This window comes from Rosa rugosa, chromosome 6 (assembly GCF_958449725.1).
Source record: "Rosa rugosa chromosome 6, drRosRugo1.1, whole genome shotgun sequence".
Taxonomy (NCBI): Eukaryota; Viridiplantae; Streptophyta; class Magnoliopsida; order Rosales; family Rosaceae; genus Rosa; species Rosa rugosa.
The window spans coordinates 50993812-51012178 of record NC_084825.1 but is presented as its reverse complement, the minus strand read 5'-3'; the positions used below and the strand labels follow the sequence as shown (position 1 = coordinate 51012178).

General features: G+C 39.7%; 1 protein-coding gene across 2 annotated transcripts; it reads left to right on the top strand.

Annotated features, from left to right (window-relative positions):
• The first annotated feature begins 4796 nt into the window (after positions 1 to 4796).
• On the top strand, positions 4797 to 6955 carry LOC133715660 (BAG family molecular chaperone regulator 1). Of its 2 annotated transcripts, XM_062142260.1 has the most exons (5): positions 4804 to 4954; positions 5074 to 5657; positions 5768 to 6024; positions 6117 to 6263; positions 6355 to 6955. In XM_062142260.1, exons 2-5 carry the CDS (start codon positions 5426 to 5428, stop codon positions 6742 to 6744), a joined length of 1026 nt encoding a protein of 341 aa, XP_061998244.1. In that variant the 5' UTR covers positions 4804 to 4954; positions 5074 to 5425; the 3' UTR covers positions 6745 to 6955. The 2 variants fall into 2 exon arrangements, with proteins under 2 accessions (XP_061998243.1, XP_061998244.1); XM_062142259.1 differs by having other exon boundaries at positions 4797 to 5657.
• Positions 6956 to 18367: the final 11412 nt, after the last annotated feature.

Sequence of the window (18367 nt, the reverse complement as noted above, 5' to 3'; positions counted from 1 at the left end):
ACCTTGAAGGCTCCATCAATGACCCAAATGCGTCGGAAATGGCGCTGGAGATCCTGATTGCCAAACTGTTTCTTTGTCAGTGGTTTGGCTAGAAGAAAAGCCTGAGAGTTTGAACGCCTGTCGGAGCTGTTCAAGTGCGAGATGTCAACAACATCAGAGCCCGCTAGGGCGAGAGATGCCGCGAAGCTTGCGGTAACGTCGTCAATGGACGTCATTGTGCAGTAAACAGGGGCCGTAGGGTGTACCACCGTGGGGACGAAGAATAGGGTTTGGGTGCGGCTAAAGTCGCATTAGGGTTTCTGATGGGAGAAATATTGATATGTAAGAATCATGTGTTGATGAGCAAATTTAATTTTTATAACCATAAAACATGAAAAATTAGGCTTGAAAACAATTGTGGTAATATTTTTTAATTAGTTATCAAGCTATGACTTTTTTTCAATAATTATTTTAAATTTTCTTTTTTGTGGCAAACAAATAATTATGGAAGCATTAAAACTCATCTTTAATGCTCGAAATATTCTATTTATAAGTAAGGTTAAGTTAGGTATTTGAAAGAGGTTTAGATAGCAAATTTTACTTTTTAAAAAGCAAATAAGAGGTGTAAAGAGCATGAGAGGTCAAATAAGCAAATATGGATGTCCCAATAGAAAAACTAAATTGTACATTCTAAATAGCAAATATGAGTATTTTTCGTATCTAAATTCTTCTTCTCAAATTTGCAAAAATAGATTGTACATTCTGATCAACACACACAGTCAAATTCGTTTGGATCATAGTCATGTTCAGTTTACTTTGAAGCACATGATGATATGATAACTAAAATGGATTAGTCATTCCTACCAACGCTTAAACTAACTCTTAATGATGAGATTTGACGTTTGACAAGCATTTTTATATCCTCATATCACATATTAACCGCTAATTAACAAGTCTAAGTTGGCCATGTGTCAAAAAAGACCTAATTTGGTATGAATAATAATTATTGAAGGCAATTAGTATATGCAAAAGAAGCAAATATTTTTATATTAATTAATCCTCCAATTACTTCGAGAAGGAGGCGATCTAATGAGACCCCCAGGTAACCCAATAGCTTCATTTACCAATGATGATGTCGCTTCCTTATAAGTACATGACATTATACCTACATGATTATCTTAATGAATTCATCCCTATTTTCAATTCGGCCAAAAAGTCTATGAGAATATGAGAGAGGGAAGAGTGGTTTCTAGTCATTCATCCTGATATGATTTTTGTGGTGTCAGAATTTGATAGCGCACCACAAAACATGTAGAACATCAAAATCAATCTAGCATTTTAAACCAAAATTGTAAAGCTTTAAAAAGAAACCAAGCCTATTTCTGGCGTATTATTTGACTTGAGTGTTAAGGGTGGAGTTTAGATTGCATGTGTGTGAAGCATTTCAACCAAAGCGATGCTCTTCCTTGCAGGTTCAAATTTAGTGCCCCATCATTTTCGAAACAGAACAGTAACACAGAAAAAATAGAAGCTAAGCTAGCTAGCTATATATATACCTCGTGTTTGATTTGTATTCTTCAATAATTTTGAGCAGTTGGGTATTCGTTTTCAAATTATAAGGATAACTAACCATTACAGAGACCTTCCACCATCCTTTGATTCTACAAATCATGTATCTATATATCCCTACATATAATTAACACAATTAGCAAATACAAATCTAACTCTTACACAACATGTGTCGAGAAATGCCCCCTCGATCCATTATTCATAATTATAAAACCTTAAAAATGGAACAAAACAATTAGAGTATAGTCAACTAATTATATGTCCTGATTAATTAAGGAGAGAGTATTATAATTTGTGAAGAACCCTAATCATTCCCATTGTATACATATATATAGCAAAGAATAATTAAAGTTTTGAGACTTTAGACGCATGCACCATTGCACCTTCCACGTGCCTCCATCTAATTTGGAAAACACCACCAAATCCTTACGGTTTCCCGTCTGCGTGGAGCCCTGAAAGCATGCATGCCCCATTTCTCTGGTAGTGCTCTGCAACATACTAACATGTATATGAACAGCAAATGATTACTTTGCCTTGCTTATAAGTTATAATTCGTGTGCGATAAAAGGTATACCCAAAACGGGTTGAAATATGTAGCTTTAGCTATATATAGCCTACTTTTTAACTTCTAAACTTGCCCAAGTTATTCATCAATGGCCATGATCGAATGTTTTTACTATATACGTACTGTGATCATTTTGCGATGAATGTGATGATGATATACAAGTTTATGTGTTTATGAATATGTATCGTATCGTACTGCAGACTCTTGTGTGTGGATGTTGGTGCCGGCTGGTACTTGTAAACTACTTATAATATTTTGAGAGTGACACTTATAAAACCTCATGTATATTCTATACGCTTCCCTCCTTTTACCGTTGCCCCTATTATGATAGCTTGGCTTTTTTGCCTTGTTCCTTAAGTTTTATGTGGAAACGTGTCCAAAAGATCGTTACCACCAAATGATGGGGTGCTGTAAAGTAACCCTTCAAAAACAAAACAAATGAAAGAAATAAGCAAGAAAGAATTGTTTGAGTAATTTTCTATACATACATAATCACATTCACAATAGGGCATTCGATTATTGACAGGAAACGATCCGTATGCTATGCTAATTTGGAGAATTTTTTTTTTTTCAATCATTCTCTTTTGTTTTCTTTTTTGTACGTTTAAGATAAAACTCACTAAATAACTCATGATAAAAAATAAACGAGTAATACAATTAAAACGATTGAATTTAACTATTTAAGTATATAGCTTTCAGTCCTTTTACAAAAGGGACCATGCATCTTAAAAGTCCAAAACCCTTTTCTTTCTAGAAAACCCTACAAGCCACAACAAGGACAACAAGACTTGTTCTTGTCGTCGAGCTAGAAGCTGTGCCTGTCCTGGTTCTCACGTGCCTCACAATTTTGACCCACAGAAATTCTATAAAACCACTGCTATGCCCTAAGGCCCCTAACCAATAAACTCGGTCCTCTCTATTCCATAAATATTTAACAACCAATGGTCGGTTTCCTCTCCCCAATCACAAACAAGATCCGCCTATTTTACTCCCAAAAACCCAGAAATAATTAAATTCTAAGCTTGACTAAGTTTTCTCATTACTTAAGTAATTAGCTAATCAAAAATAAATTAAAATTAAGAAAATCATAATTATACGTAGGTTGCACCATCTCCATCGAACCGCAGCTACTCTTGGGGTTCCTAGTTGGCGGCGTCTGCCTCCTAATCTCTATGGCTTTGCCTTTCGCCACGTGGCAAGATCTTGGCGAGTGTGGGATTGTCGGTGCGAGAGTACGGTGGACTTTTTGGTCTTTTTGTGTTTTTGTTTGGGGGACTGTTTACTTTGTTTTGGTATGTACTTTACCTGCGAATGACGACCGCGCCGTGTGCGCTTATTTTTGGCCCGGGAAAATAATTTTTGGCTCATTTTCCATATTTGTGTTATTAAATTATGAATATATTGCAATCACATTAGAAAAGAGGTTTATTCTTGTCTTGCAAAAGTGGTAGTACTAAAATTTATAAAAAGATGCAAAGTTAGGAACCGACAAGCCAAGTTCTTCACAATAATGTTGTACTAAAGCTATAAAAGTTGTTGTACTAAATTTACAGCATGACGGAGGGTCTATTCCGGCTACCATATCAACACTGTTAGCAACTAACGCATCAATTAAACCGATGAACTTCATGATTTTGAAGAATATATTAAAAATATGAAAAAAACATTATAGAAGAAGAAGAAATGATATAACTTTTCAACTAATGATATCTAACAAAAAAACATCACTTTATCTATCAGAATCTTTCATGATCTCAAGTTGTCAATGTAAATATCTGTGTTATTCTTTTTTTTATTTTTTTATATATATAATTATGGCTCTAAATGGAGAATGATCCACTAAGCCAGGAATTTCAAAACGAGTTGAAAATCTAGAAACTCTTCATGTCTTTTTGCTCATATCTCTTGTATATAGGAAAATTTGTCTATGCACAGCGGTACAAGTGAACAAACAATTCTAACAGATCAGAGACGTTGATATTTATAAATAATGTATTTTTTTAGTAATAAAAAAATATACTTGATGTTATCCAACTGTTCTTCCAGTTGGTGCAAGTACACGTTGGTATACTGAATACTCTCTTAGTTTTTATTTTTATTTTTTATCAACCCGTATATATAGTTGTAATTAATTATGAAAAAATAATTAGCAAAACATTTTTTTATAAGAAATTATCAAAACATTGAATTTTCAGCCACATAAAAAGGACAGAAACAGAAAATTTCAACATTATACTAAAAGTAAAACTGGAAACACGTGTGGCGCCGAGACTAAACTGGCCAACCATCGTGTAACCACAAAGTTAGCGCCGCGCCCTCCAGGTTTATCTCCCACGTGTGTCACGCAAGTCAATGATTAGTCACCCTTTCATTTCCCAAACTACCCTAAACTCGACGCGTGTCAACCCCTACCACCGTTCCGGACCTTCTCCCACGAGTACTCTTACCCGTACCCGAACCTAACCCAAGTTTCCCGTCCGTGTTTTTTTTTTTAACCTTTTGGACCATTTGGCGGCTTCTATGGCTTCGGCTATCACTTTTTTTTTTTTTTTTTTTTTTTTTAATGTCGTCATAATAATAATTTACGCATAATTATGGTAGCTATATTTTAATCATTTAATTCCCCTATATAATATTCATTTTCAACAGCTCACTTAGCTGGCCAGCCACTTGATTTTTTTTTTTTTCGCTTCTTCTATATTACCTCATTTTTATTTTCCACTTTCTCTCTTCCCCTCCTCGACTCCTCCAGAACCAGAAAAAACAGAGCCAGAAGAACTCTTTTGATTCTGTTTTCGCATTGGTTTTCCCGGCCACCCATCCTTGTACACACCGCCGCAGGTTCAAACCTCCTCATCTTCTTCTTTCTCCTCAGGGTTTCACTTTTTATGTTAAATCTCTGCGGCAAAGTTTCTGTCGCAGCTGTTTGACTTGTGTGGGACTACATTATTTTGCCGCAGAGATCTCAGAAGGGTTCGGACTCTTCTGGGTCAGAGCCGTTTGCTGGTTTTTTCTGTTTCTTTAAGGGGAAGGCATCGGCTTTGGATTAGGTGGAATACATGGGGTGTCTCGACTTCCTTTTGTAAGACGCCATTGATTCTGGTGTAAAGCAAAGACTGGTTTTTTTTGTGTGTGTGTGTGTCGTATGTCAGAAAAACACGTGGCTGCTGGCGTGATATGCCGGGGTTCGGTGAATTAAAGAACAGTGTCTTGTTGTTGTTGTTGTTGTTGGTGTGTGCTGTGAGAAGGGGTGTGTCTCAATTGGGTGGAATTTGAAGCAGATCTTCGAGGGAATTGGAGAGGTGTGAGAAGATGATGAGAATGAAGAACAAGACGAGTTCAGGGGTGGAAGTGTCAATGTCTAGTATGAATGGTGGGAACGAGTCTGGGCCGGGGGAGTGGGAGGTCAGGCCCGGAGGAATGTTGGTCCAGAAACGGAATCCGGACTCTGATCGGAACTTGGCGCCACCGCCGACAATTCGGGTCCGGGTCAAGCACGGGTCTGTTTACCATGAAATCAGTATTGGCGCCCAAGCTTCGTTTGGTAGGTTTCATCCAACTTTTTGTTGTTGTGTGTTGAGAATTGAGAATTGAGAATTGTGTTTGTGGTGTGGTGTGGTGTGTGTGTGTGAAAATGTAAGTTTTTGCGTGCAGGGGACTTGAAGAAAATGCTGGTCGGACCGACGGGTTTGCACCACCTGGATATGAAGCTGATATTCAAAGACAAGGAGAGGGATTCCAAGGCGTTTCTTGACATTTCCGGGGTGAAAGACCGATCAAAGATGGTGTGTGTTGAAGACCCTCTTAGCCAAGAAAAGCGGTATCTTGAGATGAGGCGCAATGCCAAAATGGAGAAGGCATCAAAGTCCGTCTCCGAAATCAGCTTGGAAGTAGACCGGCTCGCCGGTCAGGTATTGTGCTCAGTTCTTTACAAAAGTACAAGTCACTAGTACTGTAATCATCTTGTTTCGGACAAGTGAACTGGGAATTGGGAATTTTGTAGGTGTCTGCTCTTGAAACAATTATTACTAAAGGTGCAAAAGTTGCAGAACAGGATGTGCTTAAAGTGATCGAGCAGTTGATGAATCAGTTGCTTAAATTAGACGGAATTATGGGGGATGGAGATGTGAAGTTGCAAAGGAAAATGCAGGTAAGTTTGATTGTTATGGACCTATGGTCTTGTTCGTTTCAATTTGAATTTTGAGTACAAGGTTAGATAATGTTTATGGATGGTTTTGTAGGTGAAACGAGTTCAGAAGTATGTTGAAACTCTGGATGTTTTGAAAGTTAAAAACTCCATGCCTAGTAGCAATGGGGATCATATTCCAAAGCAAGCTCATAGTCATAGACAAAATCATTCCAACGGCAATGGGCGTATCCTAACACCAATTCAAGAGCAGCAACCAAGGAATTCACTTGGGAATTTACCTACACATCAGCAGCAAGGGCAAAAGCAATTACAACAACAACAACCATCCAGGCATTCTACATCAGGGCCAATCGTTACCACGCAGTGGGAGACTTTTGATAATATGCCGCCATTGATCCCAATCTCGTCAACATCTACATCAACAACCTCAGCAGCCAATGGTTCTGCCTACCCTAAATTTAATTGGGAGTCATTCGAGTAAGCCGTATACCTATTGTTTGTGTTTGAGTGTGTGTGTCTGTGGATGTGCTTTGATATTGTATCCTAAATGGTTTGCCTTCCCTTCTACATTCTTTTCTGTACTTAGAAAATGTTTTCGACCCCTTTTACTCTCTGTCATTCAGTTCACCAGAAATAAATGGGGTTACTCCAATAGTGATTATTAATATCAATATTGTTCTTTTTTCTTTGAATTCCATCTCTGTGGTTTGGTTTTCCATACTATAAACTTGGGCTATCTGTATATTCGTTACTAGAGCAATTAGTCTCAGAAATTTGAGGGCTCCTTGAAATCCAGTAAAGCAGTTCAATCATTTGCAATTTTTGTTTATGAATTATACCTTGCTTCCTGCAGCGGCTACAAACTGACAAAGAGAAAGGTATTGATGAAAGCTATATGCTCTAGTAATGAAATAAGTTGACTAACAACCCTTCCAATGATTTCAGTGAATTGCATAAACTATTCTCGATTAGAGAAGTTGTGTCCTTGGTTATGATTATTTTACACACTCCCCTTTCCATTATCAGAAACCTTCTTCTTGTTTTAACGTCCAGAATCCAAATAAAGCTTGAGGCTATCATAACTACTACGCTAATAAGATATAGTGCATTAATCAGACAGGGCCATAGTAGTGATGATAAAAACAGTTGACCCAACTATAATTGTTTCTTAGTGATGTAAGTAAGATATGATGGTGCTGAAAATAGTAAGTTTTTCAATAAGAGACGAGCATACAAGCATACTGATGTGAACTCTCAACCTTGTTTTTCCTGCTTGGTCTTGGACAGCCCACCATTTTCAATTGCTTGCAAAGAATGTTAGTGCATAATCTCCATTTTTGCTACATTCAAGTTCACAAATTATTCAATGTAGAAATTACTTCCCTGTTGGTTCTGTTTCTGCCGGTTCCTTCCTTTAAACAAGTGCAGTCAGTTGTGAGATATCCAAAATGAAACGGGGGGTTTCGGGTACAGATATTGCGAAAGAAATTTCTACCATTCTGATCGGAAAACTATTGGATCGGACAGATTCTCTCTTTCTAAGTTAGGGTGTAGATTGTTCTTCACTAGAAAATGTGTGCCATACTGAAAGGCTCCGAGTTGTGTGTTACATATATCACTGTAAGAACCAATCTTGCTCTCAAGAAAATTAGATGAAGAAGATAGAATCAGAGAAAATCGGAGATTAACAACTGAACGGAGGAGATAGATAGGTTACCTGAATTGTGAAGCTAGCTAGCAATCCAGCAGTGAGACACCTGAATATTCCTTAGATGGCTGGCTGTTATAGATGCTAGTTTGAGGTTAGGCCTCGTGGCTCGTGTGTAACGCAGGAAGGGAGTGAGTTTCGTATCATACAGTGAAGGTGGGCGGGCTCAACTATATGAATGGGCTTGGAAACTGGATAGTTGGGCTCAACCATATCGTTAAATAATCTTTGTTGGGCTATAGCCTGGTCTGCCCGGCCAGCCATACAGGTTCCACCTATTCATTATTTCACACGAAAACAAATATATGCACTTGATGCACGGAAGTGAGTAGCGGCGAAACCTATGGTTTTGAAAAGTGGCGGTGGTAAGCTTGATTCACCCAGACAAAGTCTCTGCTTGTTCCGGCTTGCCCGAGTGTGAGGGAAGCGAGGGTGGTGGAATCATGCTATATCAAACATTCATCCGAATGTCTATTTCTTAATTCCACCATCTATAAAACATCGATCCATTATTATTCGGTAGTAATGTGGATGGCATTGTTTCTAACTTTCTACTTTTGGGCTCAACCACTTAGATGGCCTGCTAACTACTCCAAGGCCCAACTCATATTGATGTTGATATATGATCAATATATTTTCCCATGAACAAGGTCTTCAATGACGTCGCAAGCTCGCCTATGCATGGCTAGTTCCTCACATAATCCTAGTACGTTATCTACTTATCTGAAAATTTTTGCCTCTTAACATCTCTAATCTTTCAATCAAACAGTCATCTCTTTTATAATCCGCTACCTTTGGAGAGAAAATTATCCAAGAAAAGATGATAACTATAATTTTTCCAATGTTCTTTTCCCTGTAGTTTTAATGTTGTTACATTCTAGAATAAACAAAGATCATGGAGTGATAGCTAGTCCTCAACCAGAAATGGTGACCGGAATCAAATTACGACATCATACTTACCAAACCAAAGATATAAAACTACCTAATTAACGAGCCTTATATTGCTCTTATAAATTAGTTCTTGCTTTGCACCTACCTTCTAGTCTCTGGAGATTGGACGTTCATAGCCGGCCTCGAAAGGAATTAGGGTTTTAGATCCATGTGAAATCCCTTTTTCTCAGTCTGTATGTGTCTTTCTGTAAGTAGCAGAAGTCCTTTTTCAAAATCTAAATGATTAAGTGCATTATCTATCTCATTCAATGTACCTATAACTAGCTGACACACCGACTTTTTTCATGATATTTATATGAACATCGTTGCCGGCAGATTAAACCAGTTGATCCATTCCTTACCAACTCGTAATCTTATTGGAGAGATGTAAGATTTACTATATTGCTGTAGTAGGTACAGCCTTTTAGATTAGGCTGGCTTCCATAATATAAGTATGATATTGGACTTTAACTCTTTAAGCCTGCCTGAGCTAAGCGTTTACTGTGAATTACCATGCATTAGCCATTAAGCACCTAAGCAAGTGCATGCTGATGAATTATTACCTCAGTAAACTAAAGATGCTAAGAAACTGCCTTATAATATTGATGGAGGTGGTGGTTTTTGTCATGATCGAGAAGTGGGAACCAAACAATGACGTGCAATATCGCAGCACACAGAGACGATCAAAGTGTCAAAAAATGATGATGAAACCACGCGCAGATCGATCATCAGCGCACTGATTCGATCGGTGTAGTGGTAAAACTTAACGGAAAGGGAAATCGATTGCTTGAAAATGAACGAACAGCAATAGCATATTTTGACCATGAATGTCTCTCCCCCAAGTCTTGTTTTCAAAAATCAATGTCCCCCAATCCCTATGCAACTCAAATTCTCCTCTTCAACCTCTTTATCACTGCAATCTTGGACCTAGCGATTGACAATGTTGTATTCTAGCAGTAAGTATAATTATATACGTGCAAAGTTTTTTTTTTTTTTTTTTTTTGGCAAAGATATACGTGCAAAGTTTGAAAATCAAAATTTCAGGTATTATATATTTGTCTGAATTCATTCTGACTCTAGCCAACTGCTAGCTATTCTCAACTTTTGAATTATTTTATAAAAAAATTTGTAGTATGTTTTTGGTGTCTCGTTTTACTCTTTATTAGTTATGAATTTTATTTGATTGTTGTTATTAAATTGAAAGGGTAAAAGTTGAACATCACAGGTCGTGTCCTTCTTCCATTTCTTTCTCATGGTAAGTTGGTAACATAGCGACAACTATCAATAAAAATTGCCGGCGCCATCGTTAGTCACTTAGTCCCATGAACATGAGAATATCTGGACGAAACTCTTGATTTTATTTATTTATTTATTTATCAACTAGATGAATAAAAAGTATATAGAATGTCTCATGCTTATATAAATTCACTACAAAGTTCGAGACATCCTAAGATTTTTAGATTACTACAAGAGAAGGGAGAAACTATTAAAACTACTCTTGCATCAAACGCAAAATTCCAATATCAAATTATATATTCTAAATACTCATAATTTCAACTTCTCATTAATTTTTCTAACACTATCACACACACTTTATTCGCTTAAACATGAATCTGTCCTCTGTCTATTTCACACCACAAGGTGTCATAGTGATCGCAAAGCCATAGTTCATCCTAAAAGCATCCCCAAAAGAACATTCTAATCTAATCAAGTTCAGATATTTAACAGAAACAATGGTTTGAGAAAAGGAGGTACAAGTTGGGTTGTTTTTGAAAACAAAAAGAAAAGAAAGGGAGGCCCAAGTTGACACGGAATCAAGGGCATGGTTGATCGAGTTTAAAGTTGTCTGAGAATTCCATGACGACGACCAAGCCTGGATCTCGGAGCCTCGGGATCGCGTCACTACTTCGGTCACCGAGCCGGGCTAAGTGGCGCTCGTTCCGTACGGTGTCGTGTTAGCATTTGTCTCCACAGAGGGTGCCACGACCTCTGTTGTTGCCATTATCCCCGTTCCCCGTTATAACTATTCTAATTACCATTAACATCAATCTCCTAACCTAATCTCATCACTAACATTGTCTTATTTACTTTTCCAGATTCTATTCTTTTATTCTTTTCCACCATCCATGGCCTGACGTCGTCTCTGATCACGACCATTATCCCTTATTCTCTATTACTCTCTTCTCGAGTAAATCCCACATATACATATATATTTGCTATTTAGAAATTATATTATCAATTTCTCACACAGATCTTTCTCCGGTTTCTTCTTAGTTTATCTCATTATGCATCAACGTACATGATAAAGATGAAAGATGATAATTTGAATCTAATGTTTACCTTTAGTTTCACTTTTATCTTTTCAACTCAGATATTTATTTGTGATTAAAATTAGTGAATATATATAGGATCAAAAGAGGACCTCCTTAAACTTGAAAAGTGAGGATGTTTCTCTTTTTAGGATGTATTTTAATAATCACAACTACTCATTCGCTAATTATCTACACACATATGAAACCATTTGATTAGCACAATGTTCGTTTTAATTTTATCTAATGGATTACATTTGTTTACACAATTGTGAATGACCAAATGATTATGGATTTGGTTATTTTTTTTTTTAGACATCATTCTTGCATAGGAATCTAAATGACCAACGGCTGAGATCATTGAATTATGTCACATACTTGTGTAAAATAACAAAAATCCTCAAATTTTTAAAGTAATGAGGTCCTCTCTAAAATGGGCCTCATATATATATATATATATATACAGTCCGGCTACACTAAGGACGTCCTTACCTAGCCTTAGGTACGGATTTCAGGTTTTCACCCACTTTCCGATCACATTTTCACATCTTAACCGTTCAGTTTTTAGGTCCTAATGTATAGATCACCTCTGCAAAATTTCAGCCAATTTGGTGATCGTTAAGGCACCAAAACTTCAATTTACCATTATAAATACGAACGGTTCCGGTTCGACAGATTCGGTCCGTTCGTGTAAATTGCAGTTTTGGAAGCCTTAACGATCACCAATTTGGCTGAAATTTTGCAGAGGTGATCTACACATTAGGACCTAAAACCTGAACGGTTAAGATGTGAAAATGTGATCGGAAAGTGGGTGAAAACACCAAATCCGTACCTAAACCTTAGGTAAGGACATCCTTACCTGAGAAAATCCTTATATATATATATATATATATATATATATATATATATATATAGGTCCGATCTACAGCGGACGTCCGCACTTTCGCTAAAGTGCGGACGGCGACGCAGCAGGTTGTTCCAAGCAGCGACAGAGGCGCGGAGCTTGCCGGACGGAGGACGGAGGCTTCCCAGACGCGTCTGGGCAGCGATTGAGGTTGGAGAAGGTCGGGGTTGCAGGTTTCTAGGCAGCGACCCGACCTGCAACTGGACATGCAGAGCTGCAACCTCGTCGCCGGCGACTCCACCCGATTGCATACCAGTCCGTCCGACCCCTGGCCTCCGTCCGGCATGCCCCGCCACTCCGTCGCGCCGCGAGCCGAGCTGCTGCGTCGCCGTCCGCACTTTAGCGAAATTGCGGACGTCCGCTCTCGATCCTCTCCGTGTATATATATGTTCAAGTAAATCTCTATTTTGTGTCTGGCCAAAACTCTAGGTTACTTGACCTAGTGGTAATAGGGTTATTAACTAGAGATAATCTCGGAGAATCTTAGAGATATCCATTCAATGTATGATTACCTTTCCTTGTACGATTCAAATTTTATGCATTGTAATCCTCTATATAAAGAGACCCCTTTTATCAATGAGAATACACAACAATTTTCTCTCAATTCTAGTTTCTCTAAAACAGGTTATCAGCACGAGCCCTAACCCTAGTTTCAAGAAGACAAAAACCCAAAAATCATTGTTCCAGTTCACTGCCATTCGCTGTGCACCTCTGCTGCTCGCCCGTGCGCCTATTCCTGCTGCAAGCCTCTGCCGCTACTAGCCTACGCACAAGTTCAGTCACTTGCCCTTGAAGCACCGCATCCACCGAGCACCTACATCACCATCTGCCCAGACCAGGATTGCAAATCTGTTGCAATCCTACCTTAGGATCGATATCATATCTCTACAACCCAACGTCGCAACCAGCACGCAGCATACACCGCAAACAACACACCTCACCTGCCCAACGCGCAGCAGCCCCGCGCGCCTCTCATCTACTAGTTTCAGCAACTAGGATTGATAGCAGTCTACAATCCTATAACAAGGATCGAGAACCACACTGCAATCCTACAAGTCTGTTCCCTTAGGACTAAAGCTCATCTGCAATCCTACAACAAGGATCGAATACACTCTGCAATCCTAAGAGGTATGTTTTACTAAAAGTTCCCGTTTTTGAGTTTTTCTTCTTTTTCTCGGGGACTTGCAACCTCCCTTCTTGTACCCCCCCCCCCCTTTCTTCTTCATAGGGGAGACCAAAAAACTGAACTGTGGGGGTTCGTGCTCACTCCAAGCTTGGAGCTTGTAGAGTCCTCCAAACTTAGAGTTTGTTGAGAAGTTATGATCGACCACAAACACATCATTGTTTCGATCTAATCCAATTCCTTTTGGAATCGGATTTCTTGGAAGCGATTACGCTCAGAAATCCCTAATTTCTTGGAAGCGACTATGCTCAGAAATTCTATTGTTTTCGTGATAGCCTTTTTTGCTCCGAAACTTACCCTAATTTCTTGTTCTCTTTCAGAATGAGTAACCTAAACAAACTGGACTTCGTTCCATTGGGAACAACTGGCTCTGGATATCACAAGTGGGTTCGTGATATTCGCCAGCATCTCAAGGCCGATGGAATCCTGGATACGATTCTCGAGCCTGGCCAGGACGTGCTAACTGTTGAGCAAGCTCAAGCTTTGGAAGCAAATAGAGCAGCCTTAGAGGCAAATAAGGCGAAAGCCATCATCCTAATGACTCGTCATATGGATGATTCGCTCCAGTACGAGTATATGAATGAAGAAGACCCTAGAAGGCTGTGGGTCTCACTCGAAGAAAGATTTGGCAACTTCCGTGACTCCCTGCTTCCTGACCTAGAAGTGAGATGACATAGCCTCCGCTTCTGTGATTTCAAGTCAGTTCTTGCCTATAACTCGAAAACACTTCGCATTAAATTCTTAATGGAATTCTGTGGTAAAGAGATCACAGATGCGATGTTGATTGAGGAGACTCTCTCTACCTTCCCCGTCTCTGCATTGATGGTTGGTAAGAACTATCGAATCGATGTTATTGCAGGACGGATCACAAGGTTTCATGAGCTCATTGGAGCTATGAATGTCACTGAAAAGCATGACAACATCCTTGTGAAGAACTATAATTCGAGATCCGTGGAAACAGAGCATATTCTGGAATCCAATTATAGTCTCACCCCTAAGAGAGGGCGCCAAGAGAGAAACCCTAATCTTAAGGATACTTCTGGACGTCCTGGTCCATATAATCTCTCTACTTGGGAAGGTAACCGCCAAAATAGGCGAACAAGGAACTGAAGAGGTCAACGTGGAAAGAGAGAGGGAGGCAACGCCTCTGGCCATGTTGGTGGCGCCACCAACACTAAGAGCCATCTAAATGACGCTTTCAAAGCGCCTCAATCAATGGTGTTTGAGTAAAGAGATGAATGTTCTCGATGTGGAGTATTCGGTCATTGGGCACACATTTGTAGAGCTTGTGAAGAAATTGTCACCGCCTACAAAGCATATTGTGAAGCAAGAGAAGCTCACTATGTGGAACAAGAAGATCAAGAAGATGATCTAGAGTGAAGGGTTGAAGACTATAAATTTGGCTGGGATCAATAGATCGCCAATTCTGTTTATTTTTCCAAGATATGTCATTGGTTTAGTTTTTCTTCACATAGGCTCATCCAAAATGAGTATGATGTCTAGGAAGGTTTTGAGATAAGTGGTACTTAAGCGAGATTTGCTCCACCGATATCTCTCTACTCACCTTGTCATATTTATTTTGGAGTTACCGAAAGAAGTCAAACAACTATACCTTTGTTTTGCATTAGCTAATATTTGGATTAGATTCTCCTAATGGTTAAGAAACAATGATGTACTCCATTGGCTTATGAATAAAATTTCGAGTTCTTTTCATTATGACTCCATTTTGATTATGACCATATTACTTTGTGACTACGATGGCTGGGCCATCAGTATTAATTCAAGGACATGGAATAGCCCAAGTTCCCCTTGCCAAATGGCACATTGATTACTGTCACAGAAAGTCTCAACGCTCCTAGGGCAAATCGCACCTATGAATAACCAACGGATTCCATGCGAAAATGCATGTAGAGAACATAAATGAGTTCATTTGAAATACCTCTAATGATTGCGAACAAAGGCACATCTTAGAGAAGTTTATGTGTCTCTCTAGTGGACTCTATGTCACTATTCGAGCTATTAAATCCAATAAAGTTATGAGAGAAGATCTCTTGGATTTAGACACATATTGACTTTGTCACGATAGGATAGGTCATCCTAGTCATGATATGATGATCCGTCTACTAAAGACTTCACATGGACATCTTTTCTCTCGAGCGAAACGAAGCATGAATCAAAAGTTGATTCCTGGACTAAGTGTGACCGCTGCTGCTGCCTCTGGCACCGCCACAGTCCACCACCAGCCTAGGGCTGGCACAGTCCCTATCCATGACGCCATGGATAGCGTCCATCATGGTGATGGCGCCCAAGGTGATGCTGCAATCACCAACTTTGCTTCAAATAGCGTCTCAGACGCTTAGGCCCAACCAAAATCTTCATTGGTTGCTTCTAAGGCCTCTCGCTCGTTTTACAAAGCCCGTTCCTTAGGGAAATTAGGACTGAGACCGTCCTATGCAAAGGATATGAAAATACTCATTCTGTTCTTACATAGAATCCATGGGGATTCTGTGGACTAATTCAACCAACTTGCGGACGTTTAAATATCTCATGATGTTGGTTGACACCCTGGTCGCGTGTTGTGCCATTGTCCACCTGTAAATGCTGCTTATGCTACACTCCTAGCACATATCATATGACAACGAGCTCACTCCCTGGATCATCCTATTCAGTCAATTGGATTTGACATTGCTAGAGAGTTTACATCGAAGACTTTCGATGGTTATTGCAATGAGACTGATGTTGGACATCATATTCCCATAAACACACCCAAATGGTCTCGCGGAAACGACTACGATGGTAGTCCGTACATTGGTAATGCGCACCAATCTCCCTATATCCGCTTGGGGTGATGCAATATCGCATGCAGCTATGCTAATTTGTCTACGACCCACCACCACTCAATCTATCACTGCGTTACAGCTAGTGACTGGGTACCAGTATCGTACTTACGCATATTTGAGTGTGCCATTTATGAGCCAATTGCGCTGCCACAGCGCACTATGATGGGTCCTTACAGACGAATGGGAAACTACGTTGGATTTGAGATTCCAACAATCGTCCGCCACTTAATGCCCTTGCTAGGCGATCTTCTTACCGCTAGATTTGCGGATTGTCACTTTGATGAGACAGTCTTCCCGTCGTTAGGGGAAGATAAAAACACGGATGTTCAACAGGAACGACATGAATTGTCGTGGTCTGTCCCCACTATGTCTCATCTCGATCCCTGTTAAAGTGACGAGATCACACATATTTGCTGCAAATATGCCTGCAAGGATGAACGTCCCTACGAGAGGACGTAGCGCCACCCTACAAGGAGGTAGGCATGGCGCCAACGCCAAAGAGAGTGGTACTCTGGCGTTATAGGCCATGGCCCCAGCTAGGATGCATGGGAGGCCCGTGGGTTCGAATGATACTTTGACACACTCCAATCCTTTGATCATCGACACTCAAAATCCGTCTCATGAGTATCTTTCGGGTTATGGTTATCGTTGGGGGACGTCTCGACGTCAGAACCTATTCCTGAGAATATAGAGCTCTATGAAAATTACACTAGTGTACATAAGACGTGGGATAGAAACTCCATCATAACTGATGATGTAGTTGCGCATTTCGTTGTGCATGAGTTTGTTGAGTCTGATGATATTGAACCACACTCCGTTGATGAATGAATGCCAACGTAGAGAAATTTGGCCTAAATGGAAAGATGTGATCCAGGTTAAGTTGAATTCTCTAACAAAGATGAAGGTTTTTGAGCCAGTGATGCCAACACCTCCTAACATAAAACTTATTGACTAACGGGTCTTCGTTAGAAAGCGTGATGAGAAAAAGAGATGGCAATCTCGCCTTATGGCGCAAGGCTTCTCACAAAACGCCCTGGAATCGACTACGATGAGACATATTCTCTCGTAATGGATGTCAGTGTACTCCATTACCCTGTCAGTTTGGTAGTTTCCAAATAACTGAACATGCAGCTTACAAATGTGGTCACTACGTATCTATATGGGGATCTAGATACGGAAAATACATCAAGGTTCATGGTGAACTTCATTTACCCAAGTCAAGTGGCTCTAGACCACGGAGCGCGTTTTACAAAGAGGTTGAAGTGCTCACTAAAGTGACTACTTGATTGGGAAGGGATATGCCCACGTGTTTCCATAACAATTTTCGGATTCTATCGAGGTTCATGTTGGACATGATCTTCATTGGAAGCCCTTAAAGAGTTAAGGGAAACCACTGAACACTTGAAATCCGAGTTTGAGATGAAGGATTTTAGGAGAACACGATTATGTCTCGGTTTGGAACTTGAGCATTGTGTTGATAGATGCTTAGGCATTTTGACAAAGTCAAGCCTTCAAGCACCCCCATGATCGTCCGTAGTCTTGATCTTGAAAATGATCATCTTCGTCCGAAGGATGATGACGAAGATGTGCTAGAGGCAAAAGTGCCCTACTTAAGTACAATAGGCGCATTATTGTACTTAGCTCAATGCACAAGATCAGACATCTCATTTGCAGTAAACTTGTTATCTAAGATATAGCTCTGCGCCAACACGACGCCATTAGATTTGTGTAAAAGATATCTTTCGGTACTTGAGATGTACGATTGATATGGGCTTGTTCTATCCCTACAGAGAGATGATGGATTCGGACCCATCACACACCAGGAACGCCGCCAACACTGGCTTGCGTCCACTATCCCCATCCCAAAACAACATGTGTTTTGGAAGGTTTTGCTGATATTGGGTATCTCTCTTACCCACACAAAGGTCATTCCCAAACTGGTTAAGTGTTCACCATGGGTAAAGACCATGATATCTTGGAGGTCTACAGAATAGACCCTAGACGCTATATCTTCGAACAATGCAGTGATTATTGCTCTTCACGATGTGGTTCGTGAATGTATATGGATTGGATCCATAATTACGCATGTTTGAACAATTGTGGTTTAAAGTCTACCATAGATGAGCCTATGAGCATTTAGGATAATGCTGCTTATTTTGAACAAATGAAGCAAGACTACATCAAAAGCGACAACACCAAGGATACATCATTGCCTAAATTCCACTTTCAA